This window comes from Thunnus maccoyii, chromosome 7 (assembly GCF_910596095.1).
Source record: "Thunnus maccoyii chromosome 7, fThuMac1.1, whole genome shotgun sequence".
NCBI lineage: Eukaryota > Metazoa > Chordata > Actinopteri > Scombriformes > Scombridae > Thunnus > Thunnus maccoyii.
Window position 1 is genome coordinate 12,698,407 of NC_056539.1, and position 25,615 is coordinate 12,724,021.

At 41.1% G+C, this 25,615-nt stretch overlaps 1 protein-coding gene across 2 annotated transcripts in view; it reads right to left on the reverse strand.

The window, feature by feature from the left end:
• Positions 1-976: 976 nt before the first annotated feature.
• Positions 977-25,615, reverse strand: part of ssbp4 (single stranded DNA binding protein 4) — a 90,558-nt gene continuing 65,919 nt past the window's right edge. Inside the window, exons 5-17 of one of the 2 annotated variants that reach the window (XM_042417530.1) lie at positions 23,495-23,584; positions 13,962-14,045; positions 11,628-11,754; positions 11,381-11,448; positions 10,071-10,135; positions 9,337-9,382; positions 9,198-9,233; positions 9,007-9,061; positions 6,739-6,809; positions 6,573-6,651; positions 6,111-6,139; positions 5,919-6,020; positions 977-4,090 (exon numbers count right to left, since the gene is read on the reverse strand). In XM_042417530.1, the coding sequence (XP_042273464.1) occupies positions 4,010-4,090; positions 5,919-6,020; positions 6,111-6,139; positions 6,573-6,651; positions 6,739-6,809; positions 9,007-9,061; positions 9,198-9,233; positions 9,337-9,382; positions 10,071-10,135; positions 11,381-11,448; positions 11,628-11,754; positions 13,962-14,045; positions 23,495-23,584 (933 nt within the window). In that variant the 3' untranslated portion in view covers positions 977-4,009. Of the gene's footprint in view, positions 4,273-5,918; positions 6,021-6,110; positions 6,140-6,572; positions 6,652-6,738; positions 6,810-9,006; positions 9,062-9,197; positions 9,234-9,336; positions 9,383-10,070; positions 10,136-11,380; positions 11,449-11,627; positions 11,755-13,961; positions 14,046-23,494; positions 23,585-25,615 lie in introns of both variants that reach the window. The other variant, XM_042417531.1, reaches the window with a different exon arrangement.

Sequence of the window (25,615 nt, forward strand, 5' to 3'; positions counted from 1 at the left end):
CTTCCGGTTAACCTTGAGCTCATGTACTGCATCCTTTAATGCAGATGTATTAATGTTGAGTCTCACAAGCATAGTTTTAGTTTTTAATTACGAAAAATTAGTCGGCCTCTGTACTTACTCTCTGTCTTAAGAAAGAGCTAACATCTAATCACCAAAAAAGCCACATTAGGCTTTTGATCTGTCTTATTTTGACTAGATACCTATATTTATAATTCAAACAAGTACAAAATTATAACTGTATATTTCTGAAGGTAAAGCTATTTTATTAGTGTAGTAAATGTGACGTTTTAGAATTTAAAAGCATGTCCAAGTGAAACTATAGCAAGTTAAAAGCACACTAACCTTGTTACAAAAATGGCATAGACCCATTAACCCATTAAGGAGGACTTTAATATTTCCCCTGGTGTCTTGCTTATTTAGAGATTAGACATCTCTAAAAGATAGATTAAATTGACTAATTTATCACAAATTTGGTGAAAGAATTATGCAGGACAGGTTTAACCCAAATAGAAAACACAAGTTTCAGATTGCCTAAATCAAACATTAATTGTTAATCTCTTTGAAAGCTGCATGGACAGGTAAAGTCCAAAACCCAATGATTGTTAAAGAGCAGGATAGTCAATAAAAGTTAAAACTTAAACTATGGCCTTATATCCAGCCATTTATGTGCAGCAAATTCTTCTAAGTTAACCCCTGCCCTCCATTTGATTTGGGTTTATTAAATATGAAATGACATTCAATTTGAACAGTAAATTAAGTTTGTCTATATAAAGACAATAATAATATAAATTAACCTGTCCAAAGTTTGAAAATGGAGCATCCATTGGACATTTGGTTTTCATAGATTAACAGGATTTGAAGCAGCAAAACAAGGTTCAAAAGATCCTTTCCTACAAAGTACGCAACGTCTATATGTGTGCTGCATGCAACAGTGGCTTAGAGCCTGGAGTGCAGAGGAAGAGATTCAGAAACAAGGAAAAATCAAATGACATTTATTATTGATGCATTGTTTCTTTTTTGATAAGCAAATTATCTGTTTTTCTTTCAGTCTAAAGAAACTTTACAATATAAAGAAACATACAAAGAACATCTTTATTACCTACACAAGACACCTAAGTCCCTAAGACAAGATTCTGAACTATCCTACCATGAAATACAAAGCAAACCCAAGAGACAGACTGCTTCATATTGAATACTGCCGTGTCATCAGAAAGGACCATGAACGGTACAGGAGAATCATTTATATCCCCTTCCCTTGAATCCCCGCCCCTCCCAGACTCAACATAACCACCCCGCCCGACCAGCAAATCTTCCTAATGGTACAGTATTATACATCACAATAGAAGTACAGAGATGGCCAACGATCGATATACACAGAGGACTGAGAGAGGATCAGTGAGAGAGCTTCAATCTATACACCGCTATTACAGGAGCGAATAGCAAAGGACACAGTTTTCCCCCATATGTATTACTTTTTGATCTATTTTTAATTTAAAATGAGGTTCTCTTAAGTATTTTTTCCTTTTTAAAAGTTTTCTTACATTGATAAAAATCCTTCATATTAAAAACTGCAATATGAGGTCACATGTTTTTGTGAGAAGGTGCCCTTTAGAAAAAAATATCCAAATGATTATTGAAGGCCAATAGTAACATTTAACTGAAACATAAGGAGACAAGGGCAGAGTGAGGACGCCACAGCTGCAAGAGAAATTATTTCAATATCCTCGTTTGCTTCTCTCTGTCCTGTCCTCTCTCTGTCCTATCCTCCCCGCCACACAAGTCTTTAGCATACAGCCTGCATTTATTGTGTTACTGTATTCTATACACTTTTATGGAAATTTAGCCACGTGAGCCAAATAGTTGGCGCATCCTTTCTCTATGAAAAACATGGACAGTTTTATTTATAATTTACTTTCAGCTGTATTCATTGGTAGTGACTGACATATCAAAACATGTCAATGATATCAAAATGCATTATACAGTATTTACAAAAAAGGAACTTAAAGAGGAGGGGAGAGGGCTGGGAGGGGGGAGGGAGGGATGGGATTGGAGGAAAGAAGGGAGGTGTGTGTCACTACATTGAAAGAACACTGGAGAGTGTTTCTCAGGCCACTGATTCTCAGGCCAAATCCTGGAGATGTCCCCGTTGAACTCTGGGTACAATCTGTTCACATTGATATCAGAAAATTGATAAGTACATCACCATTACCCATAGAAACTACACTCGTTGTTAAGTTATTGTTGGTTTGAACACAGCCATGAAGTGAGTGCTGCAGTGTGATGCCATGAAAAAAATAACTTATCCCTTTGAAACAGTGACAGAGAGTTGATCAAGCCGAGGGTTCATAACATACAAGAAAGAAATTAAATAGCGTAATATGTAACTATGCTTTTCTTTGTGTGCAGATTCTGTGGGCTTTCATTTTTTTCCTGTTGAACACATTTAAAATAAAAACAATCTGCTGAAAACAATCCACAAAAAATGGAAATATATCCATTACAAAAGTATCCTATTATTGTTCCTCGCTTTAGACCGATGTGGCTGCAGGGCCTGTTAACTCCAAGGTGCATCACTCAGTTCCCATCATGAGCGCTGCTGCAGCCGCCCAATACTCTGGATCCATTATCCCGTATATATGGGACTGGCTGAGGGAACTGGTCAATGGGAGCTCCAAGGAGAAAGTTATTGAGCCCGTCTTGTCTGGGTTAAGAAAGTGGCTCATACAAGATCTGTGAGTTCAATCCAAACTCAAAGCAAGAAAGCGAGTTCCATGAGTGTATCAGAGGTACCACAATGTCTCCCACTCCAAATGAGACACTGGCGAGAGACGAGTGAGCCCTGGGAGGAAAACAGCGCCACTCGGAGTCCATGGTGAAGTTGAAATCAAACAAAGTGATGACGGGGAAGGAACCACATTTTAGGATTCACAGACCACTTGTAAATAACAAATAATAAAACAACCACAATACAAGCTAAATATGTTGTATTTACAGACAAGACCAAATCCATGGAGGAGATGAGAGGATCCACAAATACTCTCTCTCTCTCTCTGTCTGTTACTGAATGAGAAATGGCAGACTCAAAGCCACAAGTCCTGACAATCATCTCAGGATTTCATCGCAGCCATTCCCACTCAGTAAAAGCACAGAATATTGTGAGAAGGGGTGCTTATTAAGACAAGATAGCTAGACGTCCGATTATTCAGGTGCATCAGCAGACACTTTGTACCAGAAAACAGCAACGCTCTGAGAGAAGCTCCATTTTAACTGTATGGATAGTTTTAGCCCAGATAACAACACCTCAGCACAAACTACTTCATTCAGTGAAAAGAGTTGATTATTCCGGTTACTCTTAACTTTTAAAAGTTTATGTAATTGGTGCTACAGACATTTAGATAGCAAAGACAAAGCTACAAGCTCAGTTTTAAGGAGAGGTATGTGAAGTGAGACTGACTGTGACAAAAACAAAACAAACATCAAATACCTAAAATCATGTAAACAGAAAAATCATTGTGCATTTTTCGAGTGTGTGCTTATTCTGTCATTGTTGATGCTGCTGCTGAGATAAAATGTGCCCTTTACAGGAAATCATAACTACATAAGTAGAATAATATCAATTATGAAAATTATAACAATAATATTATCATCATCAACAAAAATACAAACATTTAATGAAAACCATTCTTGTCCTAAAATAACATTATCAGTTCATCTCTTTTTATCATCCCTGCCAGTGGAGCAGAGTTATTGAATGAGGGTTTTTTTTTTTCAGCCCGTCAGTCAACTACTGCGTGCCCTCGTAAGTTATGATCAGCATGATGTAATGGAGTGGTGGTGGATGCAGAGGGGGCTCGATTGGGCTCGAATGCCACCCATGAGGGCAGGTTTTGGGTTTAGGAGAGACAGGCTTGGAGCAGGTTTCGGGCTCTCACTGTCCTAGGCCCCACGACGAGGCCCTGCAGGCGAGAAGAAGCGGAGAGGAGACCCTTCCTGTTGCTTGGAGGCCGTTTCATGTTCTTACACCCATTTTACACGCGTTGGGATGGGGGCCCTTGAGGGGAGTCCTGCTTTCCAGGGGCATCCCCAGGGGCTGTGTGGCACAGCACACCGTCCACAAGGAGGAGGAGGAGTTAGGGAGGGAGGAGGGTAATGCAAGACGCACCAAGGCGGATGGGAAGGGGAGATTGGGATAAGGGGAGATGAAAAAGAAATAAAATAAAATAAAAGATAAAATAAAAAAAATCACACACTCATCGTCATGTTGGGTGAATACTGTAAAGAGAGAAAAAAAGAGAGGGAGGGGAGAAAAGATAAGCCAATACTATATTAAACTTCTTATACTACCCAGTTCAAGATAAAAGCAATACAACTAACTGAACTAAATGCCATGTCCAGTACACCAGCCTTTTTTGAGCGTATGTTACACATAACAATTAACCCTCTCTAACTGATTTTCTATGTCAGTAAACCAGCAGCAAGCAGAGCACAGTCCAGCCCAAGGAGAAAATGTTAGGGAATTTCAGATCAAAGTGAAGATACTGTAGCAAAATGTAGATGTCAGTCTCACATTAATCACTATATGACATTCTCTCCATGCAGCAGAGAAAGCATATTATGTGGTTCTCTCCCATGCTTGTGTTTATGCATGCTGTGTTTTTTGAGGGTGTGTTGGGTGAAGCTGGGAACACAGTGCATAATATAAAAAGACTGATTAGAAGCTCAATTTGGCCATGAGGGCTGATATCAAGATTGAGGAGATTCAGCAGTACTGGTAGTCTGCGCAAAAAAATAAAGCACATCATATGATCTCACACTGCACAGGGGTTTAGGATTTAAATATCTTGCCCCATAATTAAGCAATCACGATTATATCAAATATACTTATTATTTGGACAAATCTAAGTGGGATCCTGCATTTTTGAGTGGGTTAACAGTGCAAATCCGAGCAGAGGTGACTGAAGCTGCGTTTTGACCGCAGGAACTTCCCCCAGAGACTAAAAATCTTTTGAGGAACTCTACCTGCGTTTCCACCGGAGGGACCAGGGTTTAATTTAAGTTCCAGGGAGATTGTTTTAACCCCCCCAAAAGTCCCTGCTGGGGGATAGTACTTTCCAAAAGAACAGGAACTTTGGGGGTAGGATTTGCAGGGATGATTGTCGCTGGTACTGTAGTATCAATTTAGGACCAGTCTAGGACAAGGGGAGGACATTTCTCTTCATTTGTTAATGTTTAAAATAAAGTGAGGCTTTGTGTCGGCTTCCTGACTCCTTTTAAAAAAGAACGAGAGAAAAAGAGAGATAGAGAGAGAGTGAGCTGAAAGAGAGAGAGACAGTGCGGCCATGGTCGAGTGAGGAGAGGGAGCAGCGGTAGAGAGAACAAAGTCAGTGAATGAGAGAAATAAAACATTATTTCTGATTGTTTCATGGTTATGTTCTAAAGCAGAAATAAAACCATCAAACACTCAGTTTCACTGTGGAGACAGCACTCTTAGTTTCTGTTTCATTTTCCTCCTCCGCATTTCTCCTTTTCATTCATTCATTACATCCAACTAACACAGCAGTAAATACAAATCTGTGTTGTTTTTTACTCATGTGTGAATGCTACGTTTCAAGCGCCGCTGTAATTTTTTTATTCCTCATGGGTCAAATGTGCATGATCTACCTTGTTCCTCAGATGCAGTGGAAACGCATACTGGACTGCACAACAGGGACTTAGTACCAAGTTTAGTTCCTGATATTAGTTCCTCTGGTTTCAAAGTACCTGGAACTTTTGGTCAAAATGGGGCTTAATCAGCAGATGTTAATTGTTAGGTACGTGATGGGCTGAGCCTTGTCACAGTCAGATAGTATTTCAGAGAGTCAGAGAGTCTTCTAGTTTGTTCCCAGCTTAAGAGGTGTGCTGTATCCTTTGGTACTCACACTTTCACTTTGGAATGGGTTTAAAAAGTTGCCTGCCATCTCGCCGTCGTCCCGCGGAGTGCCGGGGGGATTGTTCATGCCTGCCATGTTGTTAGGAGAATTCTACAACACAGAGGAAACAAACTGATAAGAATATATAGAATAGAGAGAATAGATAGATAGATAGATAGATAGATAGGTAGTCTTACTTACCTTTGGCAACCCATCCATGTCACCAGAGCCTGTGATCAGAGAAAACTGAATCATTATAAGGTAACAGTTAACTGACCCTGCTACTAATTCAACATACTGTACATCAGGATATCCAGTTCAAGTAGAAACAGCCTGCCTCCTAACGGGTAATGGCCTTTAATTAAGCTATTTGTTTCAGATACAGATGAGGACAAACTCCACTGGCTTCAATGGTCACGTCTCACCTATCTACAGGATCAATTGGCCTACTCACTGCCCTGCTAATCTGTTTTCACTTTGATCAATACTAAGAGGATAGTGAACACTTCCTCTACCAGCCATAAGAGGGCAGAGTATTACTTCTAAAGGTTCACAGAAAGTGACAGGTTTCACTGAGGAGCTCATACTAAGTGCCTGCTACATTCATTGATAATGTATAAGCACTAATATACAGTATAAGGTTAAGTGTCTTTCACCACTCACCTAGTGATCCGTTCATATGATGTTGCTCCATAGCACCCATTCCACCCATTGGCCCATCGGGACCTGGTCCCATTGGGAACTATGGAAAAATAACATTTTAGAATTTACTAATGTCATTGATCTGAATTTATTGCAAGTTAAAATTGAACAAAACAACAATACTCACACTGGGTCTATTTCCACCAGGACCGATGGGGTTCATCATTGTGTAGATGTTTTCACTTGAGTTTGTTGAATCTATGAAGAAAGAGCAGTTGGATGTTTAAAATCGGAAGACTGTAAGGCAGTTTGTTCTTCCTATATTTATAGAAATACTTGTAGATAAGCTCTAGCCCTGTCTGTTTTCATATCTATATCCAATCTTTTCAAAAAATGTCAAAAAATAAGGTGGATTTGGGATATTGGTGGTGTTAATGAATGTTAAATGAATGAGTTGAGCTGCACAGAAGTGACTGGAGTGGCACTGTCTGTCAGTGTGTTTGATATTATTTTAGTTTAATTTTTCCATCTGTACAGTACATTCAGCTGGAGCCCAGACATGTTCTTATTTCTGCTGTACGGAACAAAGATGGCCTGTAGTTACTTTAAGCGCCAGTACATAATGTCAGTGAATCTGTCTGTCAATCAATCTGCACACTGCTCTCTGCCATGTACAATAAAGGAAACCCATTATCTCTTACTCCTACAATCAGGAGATTAGACCAAGTTATTATATGAACACCCTGGCAACAACTGGTACATGCTGTTTCACTCCTCATGTGTCTGTCTGTCCTGAAAATATTCGAGAGGATGAGGTGACCTTGATCTGACATTGCAGGCAGAAAGTTTTGAGTAGAAGACTGAGAAAAACAGGAATAAATAAGAATAGGAAGAATAAGAATAAACGATTCAAATACAGCGGGAAATATGGATGTAGGATGTACAAAGTGGTTGAGAGATTCTTGCCTGTTAGTGTCCCTGAATCTAGCTATTGTTGTCGTGACTGGAGGAGTGGGGGGGTGGGGGGTGGGGGGGGCAATACTGTGTGGGAGGTGTGCATTTTTGTGGGAGGTAGGTATGTGTGTGCGTGTGTGTGTGTGTGTGTGTATGTGCGTGAGTATGTGCGTGCACAGTCTTGGCGACTGCAGTGGAAATATGTTTTCCCTCCCGGTGTACATGTGAGCAGGAGCGTTTTGTGCAAAAGGTTGCCCCGGCAACGTATCACAATAGAGGTACGTATATAAATAATAAATAGTGGACACAAAAAGAAGCTCTCCACAGGCCAAGAGAAACAGAACATCTACAGGATATCAGCCCACAGTGTTTTGTTCTCAGCTAATCCTCCACAGACAGACACTAGATCGATGGGTCAAAGCTGAGATGGATCACTCAGTTGATTGCAGACTGACATGCCTGTTTCCCTTTTATAGAACTGTCTCGACTGTGAGAAAACACAGCTAACAACACCAGAATATTTTCCACCATGTGTCCAATGAAGAAAATGGTGAAAACAAATGCAATACCACTTGTCTGATAAGTCTTAAATGTAACATGTTTGCTTCAATGGGGAGGGAAAATGTAACATATCTGCATTAGAAAATGAAACCTTTAGTGTGCACTTATAACACCACATTAAAGGACGGGTTCACAATTTTTCACAGCTGTTCACAAAATAAGCACTGACACTTGTTTCTTGCTGTAATCATTCCTCCTGTTCATACTGGCCATTAGAAGATCCCTTCATAATGCACTTTCAATTTAAGTGATGGGGGAGAAAATCCACAGTCCTCCTTCCATGCAAAAAATGTGTTTAAAGGTTTATTTGAAGCTAAAATGAGGCTTCGCCCATCCAAATTAGTCAATTCAAGTCAATATCTTTCTAAGTTACAGTCTTTTTAGTGCCAAATTCCCTCTTTTTGTTACAATACTTCCACCATGGCTCAAGAGGAAAACACTGTCTGTCGAGACACAAAGAGGGAATTTTTTACTAAAAAGACATACTGTGGAAGATTTATTGGACTAACTCAGAGGCTGAAGCCTCATATTATCTTCAGAGAAATGCATTTTTTCTTAAAATGAGGACTGTGGATTTTTCCCCCCATCACTTACACTGTAAGCGCATTTGGAGGAGATCTTTTAATGGCCAGTATGAACAGGAGGAAATATTACGGCAAGAAAAACATGTTTCACTGTTTATAATGACTATTGTTTCAAGACAGACTTGTGAAAATTGTGAAACTATCATAAAAGCCCAGTACACTATTTCACCATTTATTAATTTTACATACACAAATATTCTTCAAGGCCCAGTTTTTTAAGTATCACTGCCAGTCTCTCAAAGACAGACATGTATCTAACAGAGAGACAGTTTGATTCTTCTTACACAGAGCCTTCATTCAGTGAACAGTGGGAAAAAGAGTATAAATCAGAGGGGAAACTGAAGTGTATATCTCACCTCCGGGGCTAGGCATGATGGGAGTTCCTGGTGGGCCGCCTCCCCCAGGAGGGCCCTGAGGGGTGAAGCGAGAGAGGAAAAGAGAAATGAGTGCTGAGTGCATCTAGATGGCAGCGTGCCTGTTAGATATCACCGCCTGACAGGTAATTTATGGCCCACGGTCAAACACGAGTCCATGACGGGACACTTACCACATAGTTGCCTGGAGATGAAGATGAATAAGCTATCTGTAGAGAGAAAAGACCCAAGGTGAAACAAAACATGGGACACGGTTATTGTAAACACACTCAGTCACATGGTGAGATAACGATGCGGGAGAATGTAACTCACTGAGTTGGTGTTGGGATTTGGCCAGGGACCTCTTCCACCAGGACCCCTGGAGAAGAAAACAGAGAGAAGAAGAGATTCAAATATTTAACGGAAGATTTCTGGCAAACAACACAGCTGCATGCAACACTTTTTCAAAAGTTCACATGTCACTATTTCTAATTTCTTTAACACATAAATCCTGTCTCTTAGTTGAAATGCACAACACACTAATCCAAAGTTCTTACACAGACATTCCTAATTTCTTTTTTAATAATAAATCAGGATGAGTATGAGTGAATCTTTTTGCATTGTGATGTATTCTAATTTGACAGATCTTCTGTAGTCAGTTAATTCGGCTTACTGGGATTTGATTAAAGAAAAGTTAAGTTTTACACAGCCTCTTGGTGAAAACAACAGAACTTTTCTCAACCAACTTTATTGCTGAAATTCGGGGACAAATCAGTCCACCAGTAAGACAATCCTCATTTTTACTACACTTTTTGAAGAACAGAAAAGCAAAGGCTGCATCTGTTCATTGTAAATGTCTAGTTGTAGATTTTGCAGACCAAGGTCCTGGTTCAAGTTTGACATATCATACTCACTGCAGTTGTGCTTACATACGCTGTTCTCATAAATGCTTGTAATGGTCAAAACTACAAAAATAAGATTATCCAAAGCTTTCAATTAGGGATTACTCTGGCAGCAAAAGTCACACACATTTGAGACAGTTTATTCATTTTTTTCAGTCTACTAACATGTTCATGCCCGGCATCCCTGGCCCCATGGAATTTGGGGGAGGCCTCATCCCTCCGCCGTAGTTCTGCACAAAGAGAGGAACACACAGTCAGCATGGTCTCTCACACCTGCTCAGTCTACATCAAACAGAAAGGTTTGAATCTTAATGAAGGTCAGCCATGATCATGTCTCCCACTAATTAGTGTTTAATTATGTGTATATGAGCTGTGTGTGTGGGCAGAGTGTGTGGAAGTGGACAGCAGCGTGTGTATGTCTCTATGTTGTGTGTCTTCATATACATGTATGTGTCTCTATGCTCCCCTCTGTGTGTTTGTGTGTATGTTTTCATGGCTGCCCAGCAGGCGGGTTTGGCTGGCACTACATGTGTGTACTTGTGTATGCAAGTGTGTGTGTGTGTGTGTGTGTGTGTGTGACTGAGACGAGAGGAGAGAGAGAGAGAGAGAGAGAGTAGGGGGCAGGCCAGAGAGCAGCTCCACTCAGAGGCAGAGTTTTGTTCAGCAGACGATTACACTTGTCGAGCAGATGCCACACCAGCTGCTGGTACGCTCACTGCCAAAGTCACCGAGCCAGGGTGGCACAGAGAGGGGCCGAGGGGCACAGGGTGTATGTCTGTGTGTGTGTGTGTGTGTGTGTGTGTGTGTGTGTGTGTGTGTGTGCGTCTTTGTGTGAGGTGATGTTGGAGCGGGAGGTGGTTGGGTGCCGAATGAAGCAGCTGTCCAGTAATGGTAATTCAAAAGGACACTGTTGTTTAAGCATCTTATGTATTACACTGAATCACAAAAAATTAGTTGATAAAAGGAAACCGGCGATGCCAAAGCAAACAGTCGGTCCAAATGTTTTGGCTCTGAGCTGTCTGAGCATTCCGCCCCTGTTTGTCTTCCTAGGTGGGAGACGGCAACTAGGATTTAACATGAAGATCTGGCGTTGGTGGTGGGTGCATTCTGGTCGGAGCCAAGCTAATCATCAAAGCGCTTCTGACATTTACAGGCAAAGTTATGAGGCTGGCAGAACCAGATTTTCTCTTCAGCAGAGAGGGAGGATTATCTGCATGCAGTTTATAGTTGCTGTTTTGACATTATAGCCGTTTTTTATAGTAGCCCTTAATGAAGCACAACCAAATATTGTGTTTATTCATATTCCAAGCACCAAATCTGGCGGTGTGGCAGCTGCAGAGTGGGAGTGCAGTGGGCTGGTAGAGCTGAAGGACACCTTCCACTGTCCTGACTGGCTTCAATAACGCAGTCCTTTGTGCTTTATGAGTTTTAGATTATGTATGACTGTTTCAACTCTGTGTGCTCCTGCTACCTACCTGTGGGCCCATGCCTCCCATGCCCCGGGGGGGATTCATTCTCATTGGACCTCCCATGTTTGGATGTCCTGTGGTTACACAGAGAGAGAGCGTAGCTTGTCATTATGGCAGTGCTGTTTAGATCAACAATAATTCCACAAATGAAGACAAATAGTTCATATTCAGAGGCCAATATCAGATCATTTCACAAAGTGCGAAAGTGCAGCTTTCCTAAAATACCCCAGTTATCCCTCATGTGTGTCAGTACCTTGAGGTCTGGTGGGGTCCAGGCTGTTTGGCAGGAGAGGCTGTGACCCCGGGATGCTCCCAGGAGGCTGATTTGGCATACGGAGGGAGGGCCTTGGGCCACCTGGGTACCGCGGAGACATGAATGGCTGCAGGAAGGACAGGAGAAGGGCAATGGTTACTTTATTTCAAGATGATGACAAGCTGAATACATGTTCCAATTTTTTGATGGACAGGCTTTGAAATATCGCAAATAAGTTTAACGGATTTTAATCATCAAGCACAATTCCAAAACTCTGAGAGGAGGTTATGCATAAGGCACATTTTCACTGCATGTTTCATTCATTTTATGTTAAATTATAGGAGACAGCAGCTAAAATCAATAAACTCAATAACAGAAAGAATAACTGAGTTAAAATTTTCCCTAATTATGTTTCTTGTGAAGAGATAATAAAGACATTTCACCACATCTACTAACCTCAACTGAGAAAGAAAATACTTAAACGTCAGATAGCCATGCAGTGACTATATGTATTCATGGGAAGCTTTGTATAATGAATACAGCAGCAGTCATAAATCAGACTTCTAAGGAAATAAAATAGAGATTAAATGACTTAAAACAATCCACAAAAGACAGATTTCTTATAAACTACACAAACCACCACAATGTACATGTCTTAAGAGTGCCACTGAGTTCAACTTCAAATTCAAATTTAATAACTATATATCCATAAATGTCCGTTTTCTTGTTTGTTGGTGTTTTAAAATCGACAAATATTGTGCTTATTTATTATGAGAAAAAAATGTGTTATTAGGGTTTTTTAGGTCTCACATGTCAGGAAAATTGTTCTTCATAAAAAACTTCTAGGTACTAGAAGTAAAGTACTTCTAGGTAGTGAAGGTGTTAGAAACAAGGCACAACAGATTTACATCTATCTGCATTTCACTTGCCCCATTATGTGTTATCTTCACAAGTCAGCAGGGGGAGCTATTGTGTTAAAGAACAATTCACTGTAGTGGTTTTGTTACATTTCCCAAAAAAGGAGGAGCTTGTCATTAAGTTTTGGAAAGTAAGACCTCAGGTGGTAAAATCCATTAGGATAAAGGTAAAGAGGGACAGATAAGAGAGAAGGAAAGAGAGAGAAAACACGCAAGACAGAGAAACTTTTGGAAGAACAATATGGTAGAGGGGAGGTGGAGCAGGAAAAACAGAGAAACATGTCATAGTTGGATGGGAGGAAGGGGTTGTACGAGCACCAGCAATGTTCTACATCTTCAGATTTGCCTGTTTTTGTGCAGCTGCACATGTGCTGGCCATTTTCCCACCGTGTCTGTATCACCAGACACCAATGCTACAAAAAAAAAAAAAAAAAAAAAGCAGACTGGATAGTGTGATGCATAACAGAAAGTGAAGAAACCATCCACACAGATGTTTCAGCAGAAAGGGGACAAGAACATGTTGGCCGAGACACACATACAGAGCCGGTGCACAACTAGTGAATAATGTAAAGCACCCCAGACAGATGGTTTTCAGAATTTCCTATGAGAGTACGCTGCAACTACAAATACCCGCATCTAGTGAAGCCATATTATTGTGTCAGATGATAAGAATGAATTCCCAACTCAATCCAACTATTTTAGCATCAAGGGGGAAACACACTGATTTGAGTACCGATTGGGTAGGAGTTGTGTGTTTTGGTCACGGAGCATGAACAGCAGAATAATGTTCATATCATCACCTTCTCACAAAGATAAGCACAGACAACACAAATACAACAAGAGACTGGCTCTCAATGGTAATTATGTACTGTTTATGTTTTGTGTGTGTGTGTGTGTGAGTTTGGGGCAAGTGGAAGGCAAGTTATATAATCCCAGTTAGCCCTTGAGGCGAGGACTGACTTGCTACTGTTTTCTTTTTTACCCTCCTCTCCTCTCCTCTCCTCTCCTTTCCTCTCCTCTCTTCTCCTCGCCTCCTTGACCAAGTTGTGGTGGGTTTGTGCGCAAGGAGCTGCGCCGTGTCAGGCTGTGCTGCAATATTAATGGTCTATTGATGGATTATGGGATGGTGAGTGCTGGGCTGAGGGAGAGAGAAGGCCCTCCAGATGCACCTCCACTCCTTGCAGCTGGGCCAACACAGTTAAATTATTCATCCAGCCCACCACCGTGGATGCTGCCTGTCCTGTCTGTTAGCGCAACAAGGGACCTGTGCTCTGTTTGTACACTGTTGTTACGTGTGTGTGTGTGTGTGTGTGTGTGTGTGTGTGTGTGTGTGTGAGTGAGAGAGTAGGCTGGAAAAGGGGAACTACAACCCATCAGCTGAGGGAAAAGAGAGACTGTAGAAATGTTTCCGTCTTACCTGTCCGTGAGGTCCCATCATGGGATTACTGGGGTTGTGTGGGGGAGGCTGCGTGTGAGGGGAAGGCTGAGATCCTGGAGGACCCTGGTGAAGAAAAGACATAAAGATGTCAATTAAGTGCAACAAGAATGTGTTTGATGATATTCAAACCTGTTTGGGAAACATATTATATTCAACAAGCCTTTTTCTGAGCAAGCACATGAGTTATTAATTGAAAAGACAGAGTGATACAGTAATATTTAATATTTAAAGGGTTGGTTCACCAACATTTAAAAAAAAACATATTTTCTCACTTTGCTCATTTTAGTTAGCCATGTAGATAAGTCTACCCCAAAACAATGGAAGTCAATGAATTGTTTTTTTTCTGAAAATATTACATTTAAAATAAAATTCAATAGCAATTTCTCTTTCCAGAAACAGTTTCCCTTATATAATATCATCATTATGATGATATTCTCATAGTTAATGATTGTAGTTCAAAGTGTGTTCAACATTTTAAACCTGCAATCAAACATGTTTCTGACATTATTACTAAACAAAATGACTATTTGCTATAATGGGAAATGTTTGTTTAAATTGTTGAAAATAGTGCTTATGCTGCTTGTTTTGGTTTGCTGGTCTGTACGATTCAAATCCAACAGCTTTCATTGAGCCAACAATATAAACACACAACCTGCAGTCAAGCTCAGACAGCCTGGTTACAGTACGATACCTGACCAGTGTGACATAGTAAAAGTAAATGAGAGGCTTCACAAAGAAATAGATACAGTATTTTTCTCAGGAGTTGTTGGCCCAAACCAAACCTAACAGGCCAGTGAATATAAGACTTGATTCTTTTAGGTGACCAGATGTATGTAAGAAGTTTGCAAACATGTCGCCTGATGAGCTGACATACTGCTCCCTAGTGGTCAGAACATTTAATGCAGATTTAATTGCCATGCCAATCAATTTAAATATATATAATTACAGTGAAACAATTATATACGTTCAGTTACATCAACGCTGATGTGCATGTAACAAGATTTGTCACTCACATTTGCAGAAGGTCATATTGATTTTCTCGTGCAGGAATGGCTAATTGCAAGGAAGAGGTTGGATCAATTCAAAAGGTGGACTTTGATCAGCGTTCAACTACAGTCATACAGTTTTGCCAGGGAATATTTTCAAACAAGTCCTTATTTTCATACATTTTTCCACGATGACGCTTGATCCAGTTTGCCAGAAGTGCTGGTGTTCTCTGTTAATTTTGGTACTCACTTATTTTTCTACAGAGAAGTGCCAAATATTTGAACCAAACAGGAAAATTGGACCCAGGTTGAAAATAACTGAAATTCTGCCTCTTGAATCCACTTTAGATTGAAGTCTCATTCACTGTTATGTGAACTGCAGTTTCAGTTAGAAACTTTAGAGTGAATTGACTCTTTTCTGAGTTAACCTCTCAAAACAAATACTGTGTTAAGTACATTAAAGTGAGTACAGTATCAGAAGACTGTGTGAACTTTGACCTCTTTGTCTTTACCTACAGTAACCTCATCTGACTCAGCAGCAGCCGCTCCAACAGAGATCTGTTACTGCCTGAACATCAATACGGAGAAAGAGGACCACCCACTGCCAGACCAGGCTTATCTACTACTCTGCCAGAGCCTCCGTCAAGCACTCTGCTATCAGGTAACATTACAGGTGTGTGTGTGTGAGTTGTGCAACTGAGTGGTGATGAGTGCGAATATGAGATCTCCCTCTTTTTCACAGGTGAAAGCAGGATCTTCTTCTCTCAGGTGTTGAGTGTGTGTTGTGTATGCTGGCTTGGTTGTGTGTATGTGTGTGTGTGTACTGCAGGGGCTACTGAGGGGTGGGGGTGGGTGCTACTTCAACAGGTGTGTATCTAACATCACAGTGAAAAGCTAAAGGATTAGGGGATTACTCATGCGCAATATAACCTGAGACACACACAGACATGCTCTGGTAGGCATGTTTACATAATTTTGCTTGCACTTGTTCATGCAAATATTCAGGAGTAGATGCATGTACACACACATACTAGAGCTGCAATTAATGATTTTTTTCCTTTATTGATTTAACATTTGATTTTTAATATGTGCTGTACGAATAAATTGGCTTACCTTTATTATTTCAGTGATTATTTTTTGAGTAATTGTTTACTCTATAAAATGTGAAAATGTCTCCACAACCCTCAATCTGTTTATTCCACAAACAGTCCAAACCTAATATTAAATGTACAAATTTACAAATATATAACCAAAAAAGCTGCAAAACCTCACATTTGAGAAGCTAAAACTAGCAAATATTTTGCATTCTTGCTTGATAAATTACTTAAGACTCCTAACTGTAGAATTTTATGTGTCTATAGCATCTTCCAAATGATTCTGATGCCATAAGATTTGTTTGTAGTAAATTTACAAACATAATTTTCTGTTGCTAAGTAATCGACTAATTGTTTCAGCACTGACACATGCACCAAAACACATATCTGACAAGACTTGTGCACCTCTTCACCTGTGTACATCTGTTTTCCTGAAGCAGGCAGCTGCACAGACACCTGCATCTCTCTTGCTTCACACAAACATGATCACATGTACTCCCTTTATATCTCTTCCTCCCTCTCTCCACTCTCCACCTCCCTCCCCCATCTCTCCCCCACTTTCCCACCCTGCCCACTGCGCCGCCCTCCCTGTGTGGCATGGCTGGGATGGTGGAGCGCCGACAGAGCTGAGCACCAGGAACCTGTGGGCGCTGCTACAGTGGGAAAATAAACATGCCTGACTGACAGCTTGAAACAAGTGCGTTCCCACAGGCACAGATACAGTGCCACTGCGCTGCCAGGTACACTGTATAAGAGCGCAGGCTTTGGCAGGAGAGATGAGCTTGTACATATGTGTGAAAACAATACTGCTCATGAGCAGAAACACTTATTCATGGACTCACAGTCCTTTCTGAAAGCACAAAAACTGTAGAGCTCAGCAGCAGCAGCAGAGCTCTTAAGACAGGTGTTTCCTATCCTTTTGAGACATGACAGTTTACCTTTCTTGCTGCATTGATTCTTATTCCTCTCGTTGTTATGTGACCACCTCATCTGAGAAACTGTCATGTCTTCAATAAAGCCGCTTATTAACCAGCCACACAATACGCATCTCTTCAGCGTTCTGGAAATGTTTGTTTAGTTGTACATACAGTGTACTCTGGATGTGTTGGCACAGCTATGACGTTTGTACCGGTGCCATTGTGGTTGTTCTGCTACTCTGTGTGTGTATGTTTTGGGTGGTTAACACCAGCTGTACTGGCTTGCTCTGTCTCTCAGCAGGTTCACACTGGGGCTAATGCAGCGCTAGCTCTGTCTGACCTCAGAGGTTATTGTTGTTGCCGAGCCAGTCTGCGTGTGTGTGTGCGTGTCTCTAACAAGACACCCCTGCGGGGTCTGGCTGCACTGACCCAGCTGCAGCAGTCTGCTTCTCCTCTACACACAAACACACACACACAGCCTAGTTTTCGTCACTTAGGGGGACACTGCATTGACTTACATTAATTTCCTGGAGCCTTATCCGAACCGAAACCATAACCGCTACATGCCTAACCCCAACACTAACTCCATATTTAATCTAGAAATTTAATAGTTTACCTTGTGGGGACTAGATTTTTGTACCCAGATGGGTGGTGGGTCCTCACAATGTGGCTGTGTGTGAGCTGATTTTGTAAGAAACACATTCACACACACACACACACACTCACACAGTGCTCCTCTCTTGTTCTTCTCTATAATGTGCCATAATGGAGCATAGCTCCTCTGGCTGGGCCTCCCTGGGCCTTCCTGCTATTACATCTGTATGGGCCAGCATATGGCCTTTATGGCTGTACTGTTCTCTCTACAGGTCCCTGCAGAGAGAGGGAGAGAGAGAACATTTCAGCTGTCACAGAGGCGTACGCAGGGCCAGTTTGAAAAGTAGCTTGGTTGGTGAGTGTGTGTGTGTTTGTGTGGTGTTGTTTGTGTATTTGTGCAGGAGCTGGGAGGAAGGAGGGGGACAGGGGGAGCGTTAAATGAAGCAATTAATAAAATCATTTTCTACCCGGCTAAGGAGATAACAGCTTGGCACAGTACCACAAACCCATCAACACAACCCCCTCGCCTCCCCACCACTCATTTCAGCTTAAGGAAGACCCACACCGCTGCCCCTGATGGACCACTAACAGAGAGAGAGAGAGAGAGGAGGGGGTGGGTGGGGGGGGGATGGAAGAGTACCAGTCATCTGAGTTTTCTTTTACTGTTTACAGCTGCTAACACTAGAGGGCAGTGTGTAACTGCAGTCAAACTACTGGACACACACACATACACACACACACACACACACACACACACAAACACACAAACACACACAAGCAGAGACCGAGAACACAAAGCAGCCTGCATCACTGAACACAACAAACAAAGCCAGGAGGAACAGCACCACACACACACACACACACACACACACACACACGCACACGCACACGCACACACACACGCACACACACACACACACTGAGTGCACACTCATTGTCATTCCTTGCTAACATTCCAGAGAGAGTGGCGGTGGCAGCAGTAGGTCTCCAGTTAGCTCATGGTATATAGCATGGCAACACGTCAGCTCAGAGACGGGAACACGCTATCAGGGGTGTTTTCTCCCAGAGGACGGTGGTGAAACGCTGACAGCCATTTAAACACGTTAGGATGGCAGCAAAATGATTTATATATATCTGTGATCCCTTGCTCAGCTGAGAGCAAACGTTCAGCTGAAGTTTCACCAACACACAGGGAAACGTGTGTGTAGAGTTCTCACGTCTGTCTCTAAACAGATAAAAACACACCGTATCAGAAACATGCTACTGATAGGGATGAAGCAAACGCAGTGTGAGACAAAGGCTACATTCAAATCAGTGTTTAACCGTAGTGAGTGTTATCAACGCGTGTGAACTAAGTCTAACTGTCGTCACAGGCAGACAATGAACAGACAAAACGTTTTCTGAGGACTGCCTCTCATTTTTTAAGTGTCTGTCATTCCTCTGAATCACAGGAGGACAATTGTTAGGTATCGTTTTTGTCACTGTCCTCTCAAAGATAAGCAGTGACGATAAGAGTCAAAGACAGTTCCTCCACTCAGTGGGTTTAGTTCAGACAGGAATGGAAAGTTTCGCCAGCGCACTCTCATCTGGGTCCTTTAGCATCTGTCTTTTAAAAGCACTATTTCAGATATGGCAGGGGAAGAGATTAAAATGTTTCACAAGAGATGTTTAGACACAACCAGTTTGCGTCTTTTATCCAGCGGTCAGAGAACTCAAACACTGTTATGTCTCACTTTGGTAGATTTGAACTGTTTTGGGCAATATGTGCGCTGATTTGTGTCCTAAAAAAAGCTCCCTTACAACCATGTAATTAACTTTCTGTCCCCCAGCCACCCAAGATCTCAACCAGCAGTCTACACCTGACCAGCAGAGATCTGTTACTGCTACCACCATTCTTCCATCGTCTCTGCATGGTTTTCAGTCTCCCATTCACTTTCTAAAGCCCTTCACTATTCACCACTTATGTGCATCAACTGGCCACAATGAACCCAGAGATCAGTCTTACCTTTGATAAATAAATTACTGAGAGCAGATGTCTCCCTAATTCACCATGTGCCTGCCATGTGTCAGCTTTGAACGGCTTCTTAAATTCGTCTTTGATACCTGCTTGCTTGTTCTTAAATGTGTAATCAAACCTAATCCTCTTGTTGTGCTTTTTGGTGTTGTCCCTGAAGAGCTGCAATTACCTGCAGTAAAACACACTGCCCTTGACTTTGGATCCTTCTTTTTTTGGCAAGAGGAGTGATTCCAGTTTAGTAGAAAAAGAGACCTGCCCCACCCTAACTGGTTTACAGACTTAACAGAGCACATTAAGTTTTTCAAATACCTGACGTATCATGTGTAGATCAGGAGAGTCAACAAAAGCGGGATTTTTGGGGCATTATTTGACAGATGGACCATATAAATCTCTTAAGAGGGCATTTTATTTAATTTGCTTTTCCCTGGACAGACGCCTAACGCTTATTTATCCCGGTTTCTTCCAAATTTTGTCTTTTCTCATTAATCAGTCCAATTGTCTATACATCCGCTGCATAAAAGCTGTATAGTAAATCTCAATTTTCCTCGTATGTTTTCTTTTCTACATTTCTTTGTGATCCCTGAAAGCAACACAAAACATTTTTTGACAGTCTCCTGACGTCTCCGTGTCCTCTCTTCTCCTCCACTCTCTGCTGCTTTCTTTTCCTCCTCCTCCCTGTCATTAACTCTGTCTCTCCTTGCAGCCTCTCCTCTCTCTGCTAACCCCCCCCCCCCCCATCATCTCCCCCTTGCTTGTCCTCCCCAGAGGGCCATGATGCAGCAGCGATGGACTTTCGCTGGGAGGAGAGGAGGATTATACACCATTCGTACACACCGTAGACATCCTCGCACCAACACAGCATCTCTCTCTGTTATTTCGCCACACTTTCCTTTTCTTCTTTTTCCTCTGTCTTCCTACCTAAAGCATGTCTCTCTTTATCTACCCTTTTTTTTTTTTCCCCGCTGCAGGAGCGCAATGCCTGGCTTGTCCTGTGACCTACAGATTAGGGGAGCAAGGGAGCGGTCGCCCTACTCCTCCTTCTTCTTCCACCTCCATTTTCCTCTACTGTCCCTCCGTTGCCCGACTGTAGCCAATAACAGTGCTGGGGTCACCTATGTTAATTACCATGCTAGTGCAACTGGGAAAAATTTCTACAACACACACACACACACACGCGTACACACAAAAAGCACACGTGAACAGTTCACACACAACAGAGTCGGGTGAGTAAGCATGTGTCACTGAAGCGGTGTGTGTGAGAGCGAGAAAATAATAGTTTCAAAGACAAGGGAAATGGAGAGAGTGAGGAAATGTCATGCAGAAGGATGCCAGGCGTACGAAGGAGAGAAAAGAGAGGGAGAAGGTGGTGAGAGAAAGCCGAGCCCCAGTTTAGATGAGAAATGACTAAAACATGTTTCAGTGGATACTATCCATTCATAACTCTGCAACAAAAATATAAAAAAACATGTCTGAGTTTTGAGTCTCACTCAAAACACTACGAATGTGGAAATTTCACACTGCCAAATCTACTGACCTTAACTCTACAGTGCAAGTGAGAGAATATGAGTAAAACCTCAACAATAGGTAGCAGAGAAAGATAAAAAAAAAAAAAATCAGCTTCCCCTTCACCTGAATGAATAAATGAACTGCAGAAAACTCAGTAGCCTGCACCTTCAGCATGGACCGCAACCATTAGTTCACCAGGGAGTGAATGTCAGCTACCTGGGAAAGCAGTGTGTGTGGTTTTAGCTCCGGCTGAAGTTGAAAGATGCAATGTGAACACGCTACGACACACTTAAATATGCTGCTGCAGTGTCCTCTTGATTTAGGGATATGTGATGTAAAGTTTAAAGAGGTGCAGAGAGCATTTTGTCAGCGTGTCTGTGTGCAATGCAGATTCTCTTTTCGCACTTGTGTTTTCTTGTTTTCTTTACCTTTGCCTGCTTTGCCGCTCAGATTAGAGAAGAGAAGAGAAGAGAAGAGAAGAGAAGAGAAGAGAAGAGAAGAGAAGAGAAGAGAAGAGAAGAGAAGAGAAGAGAAGAGAAATGTTATGGTGTTAGAAAGAAACCATCCCTTCTTCCTTCTCTCTGTCTCCCCTCTGCCTGTCCTGCCTGTCTGTCTGTCTGTCTGTCTGCTTGCCATGCACACTGGGTCTATTTATGGAAAGCAATGTCACTCACGCAACACCATCAGATAGCTTTCTCCCTGGCCTGCTCACTGCTCATACATCATTAACATTCTCCACGACCCCAGCACACACGCACACACGCACACACAGAAACACACACACACACACACAAACAGGCAGCATAACACACGACATGCTGCCAATCAACCAGTATGAGAAAACGCAGGCAATTGGCTATACAGCTGCACACTGTATGTACATACATATCAGGCATACTGAACATCCAGCAGGAAGAAATTTGTAAAACATGTTTAATCATTTATGCAGAGAGCATAATGAAATACTGAACATTTTGAACAAAATATACAGACTTAGATACCAAACCATGTATACCAAATTACTGTAGCTGCAACTATTATGTTCATTATCGATTAATATGTCTTTTTTTTTCATTTAGTCTACTAAATAGTGGAAAAATATCAGTCTTCAAATAGCTTGTTTTGGCAGACCAATGTTCCAAAACTCCCCAAAATTAAATTTACAATTATATTAAACAGAGAAAAGCAGAAAATCCTCACATTTTAGATGCTAGGACCTGCCATTTTTACATGGCCTTTTTTTACATGAACTTACTTAAACGTTTATCAAAATAACGAAAGTTGGTGAAAATAATTCTGTTAATTGACAAATCAATGACTTAACTAATCATTTTGGCATATTTTTTAATTCAAGGGTTAAGACAGGAGTGTTTGTTTCATCACACATATCAATGCTCTCGTCCATAAAAGGTTAGTTATAGGCTCATGAGTGTACATTTTTGCCCAAGGACACATAACTAAGACAAATGACTGTTGCATGTGTCAAACTTTTGATCTTTTGGCAGCGGTACAGTCCCTATAATAAAATTCCCTCTGTCTGTTCTGCCCATTAAGAAAGAAACAGCCAGATTTAGTCACTGACTCCTTTGACTCCATAAAAATATAACTGTTCCCAAATCTTGGACAGGTAATCATGTCATCTGACGAAATCTAATATTTGCAAGTTCTTTTAAGTGCAACTACTCACAACTGTCCTCATAATAACGTTCTAGATTAAGACTTTTAGCTTTACTTAAGGTAGTACAGCAATTTTTCTTCAGTTCTCCTCTCAACTCGGTGAATGTCTTTGGGGTTCAGATATTTTAAAACCTCAATTTTAAAAGTGTTACTAGTTTAATGTGTGCCAAAGTGTCAAATGAGGCTCGTGTGTGTGCGTGTTTGCATACGAGAGAGAAAGGAAAGAGTGATGGAAACAGAGAGAGCAAGCGTGTGTGACCTCGTCAGCCTCCGAGACAGCCTTCAGAGAACAGTGATGACAGGAGGAATTAGTGAAGCAACACAAACCAGAGAAAACAGTCTCCTCTCCTCTCCTCTCCTCTCTTCTCCTTTCCTCTCCTCTCTCCTCTCCTCTCACTTTCACCTACTCACTATAGCAATGTTTCATATTTGAGCAAATACAACAACAGAAAAGCTCTACAGACGTCTGTCGGTGCATCTACAGCATCAGACAGAGCACCAGGAGTTAACAACCCGAGCATGGACATATGGGATGGAGGCACAGAGACAGAGAAGGGAACACATCTGGACAGGGATTAGGACAGCTAAAGAGGCTAAAAAAGGAGGAGGAGACAGAAGGATAGGCTTAACGATGGCTATGGGAGGGGCTGTCGGGAGTGTGTGATGGGTGGAGGTGGGGGTGGGTGAGGGTTGAAGTCAGCAGGAAAGTTCTTTTTCTTACTTGAAAGAAGCCCGGGGGCATGGGTCCTCCCGGCATGCCATCATTGGGCGGCATGTTGCCCATCACAGGACTGGGGGCAGCGGCTGCACTCTGAAAAAAAACAAAAACACACAGCATACTCTCAATTTTCCTGTTTGGTGGAGCGGCATACATTTGCAGAACAACACATCAATCCAGCAAAATAATCCTGCGTTCACTGAAAACAATGAAAAAAAGAGATTTTTAGTTGGGAAATTATTTGATACAAAAACTTCCAATCCTGTTTCATTGGACAAAGAAAGGATTTAGATAGTTAGGAGTGATAATAACACCCTTAACATTCTAATTATTTAAAGCTAACTATGAAAAATTGGTAACGGAGATAAGACAAGATCTGAAGAAGTGGGAGCTTTTACCTCTGACATTAATGGGTAGAGTAGAAACTGTACAAATGAAGATATTACCACGCCTGCTCTTCATGTTTCAGTCACTTCCATTAATTATTTCAAAATCCATTTTAATACCTTAGACAAAATGATTTCAAATTTTGTTTGGCAAAAAAAAGAATAAGTTATAAAAAGCTACAAAGTTCTAAAAGGGATGGAGGTCTAAATCTTATTGCAAAATAATTACTGGACGGCACAACTCAAAACAATAACGTCATGGATAACAGAAGATATAGATTCAATGTGGGTGGGAATGAAACAGCAGACCTGTCTAGTACCATTAGGTTTTCTACCATTTATGAGCCAGAAAGAATGGAAAAAACTCAAAATAAAAAATGAATGGGTTGGGAAAACATGGAAAATATGCTCTAAAATAAGGAATAAGCCAAGAATTTCAAACTCAATATCAAGAGCTACCAAAATTGCAATAAATCCAGAATTTCATCCATCCAGCACTGATTTTGGCTTGAAGAAATGGATGGACGGGGGGGGGGGGGGGCTCGTGTATATTGGCCAATTATTTGATGGACAAATACTAAAATCATTCCAACAACTCATTCAAGAATTTAACTCACCTGCCCAGGATCATTATAACTTTCTACAAGTCAGAGATTATCTTAAGAAAAATAAGGAAAGAGAAAAGATATTACGGGAACCTTCTAATATAAAACAGCTTTTCACAAGATGTGAAGAAGAAAAGTTGAAGAGAGGAAATATTTCACGATTCGATAGAGCGTCGCAAGACGATCTTAAGAATAAAGATCTGGATAGTAAAGTGGAAACTGGAATTGAACACAGTGACTGAAAACAAATGGGATGAAACTTGCTTGTCTGGTCATAAACTAACAAAAAGCCCTAATTGGGGGGAGTTTAACTGGAAGGTCAAAAACAGTCATAACGGCTGAATATGGAAATTCTTCTGGATTATGTTGGAGGGGTCGTGGCCTCTAAGGAGACCCCTTACATATATTACGGTCCTGTCCAAATCTGCTGGGGCACTGGGAGGATGTTCAAAACGAAACAGAACTAATCTTGGATACAAAATTAAACTTCGACCCAGAGTTATTCATCTTAGGTATCCTCTCAGGAAATCAAATGGTGAAAAAGAAAATATATTTATTAAGGACCCTACTTTTAATAGCCAAAAAAAACTATTACAATCCCATAGATGCAGCCACAACCCCCCAAACATAAAACAATGGCAACAAAAGGTGAATCAGGTGTTCATTATGGAAAAGGTCACAGCTAGAATACAGCAGAAAAAGGACATTTTTATGGATATATAGTCACCATGGATATTAGCTACATCAAAAAACAAAGAGCTGAAACATAGACGATTGCTCCTGTGTCTCCTCTGTTCTTTTATTGTTTGTTAAGTATTTTCTTCAGTTATATCAGGTTTGTTGTTGTTTCTTATCCATATGTCTCTATTACATGAAATTCATATGTAAAGATATATAAGACGATGCAGAGATATTTATTTACTAAACAATAGAATTTATCTATTGTATGGCACAAATAAAAAGTAAAGAAAAAAACTTCCAACCCCGATTACACTGACTGAATTTCTGGACGCAAATGGAGCAATAACCCACAACTGATGAAGATATGATTATTTGGTCAGACAGATAAGTTATTTGATGAAGGACAGAAAACTATCTAGGAGGAACATTAAGGCTTCTGCTTCCAGTGAACT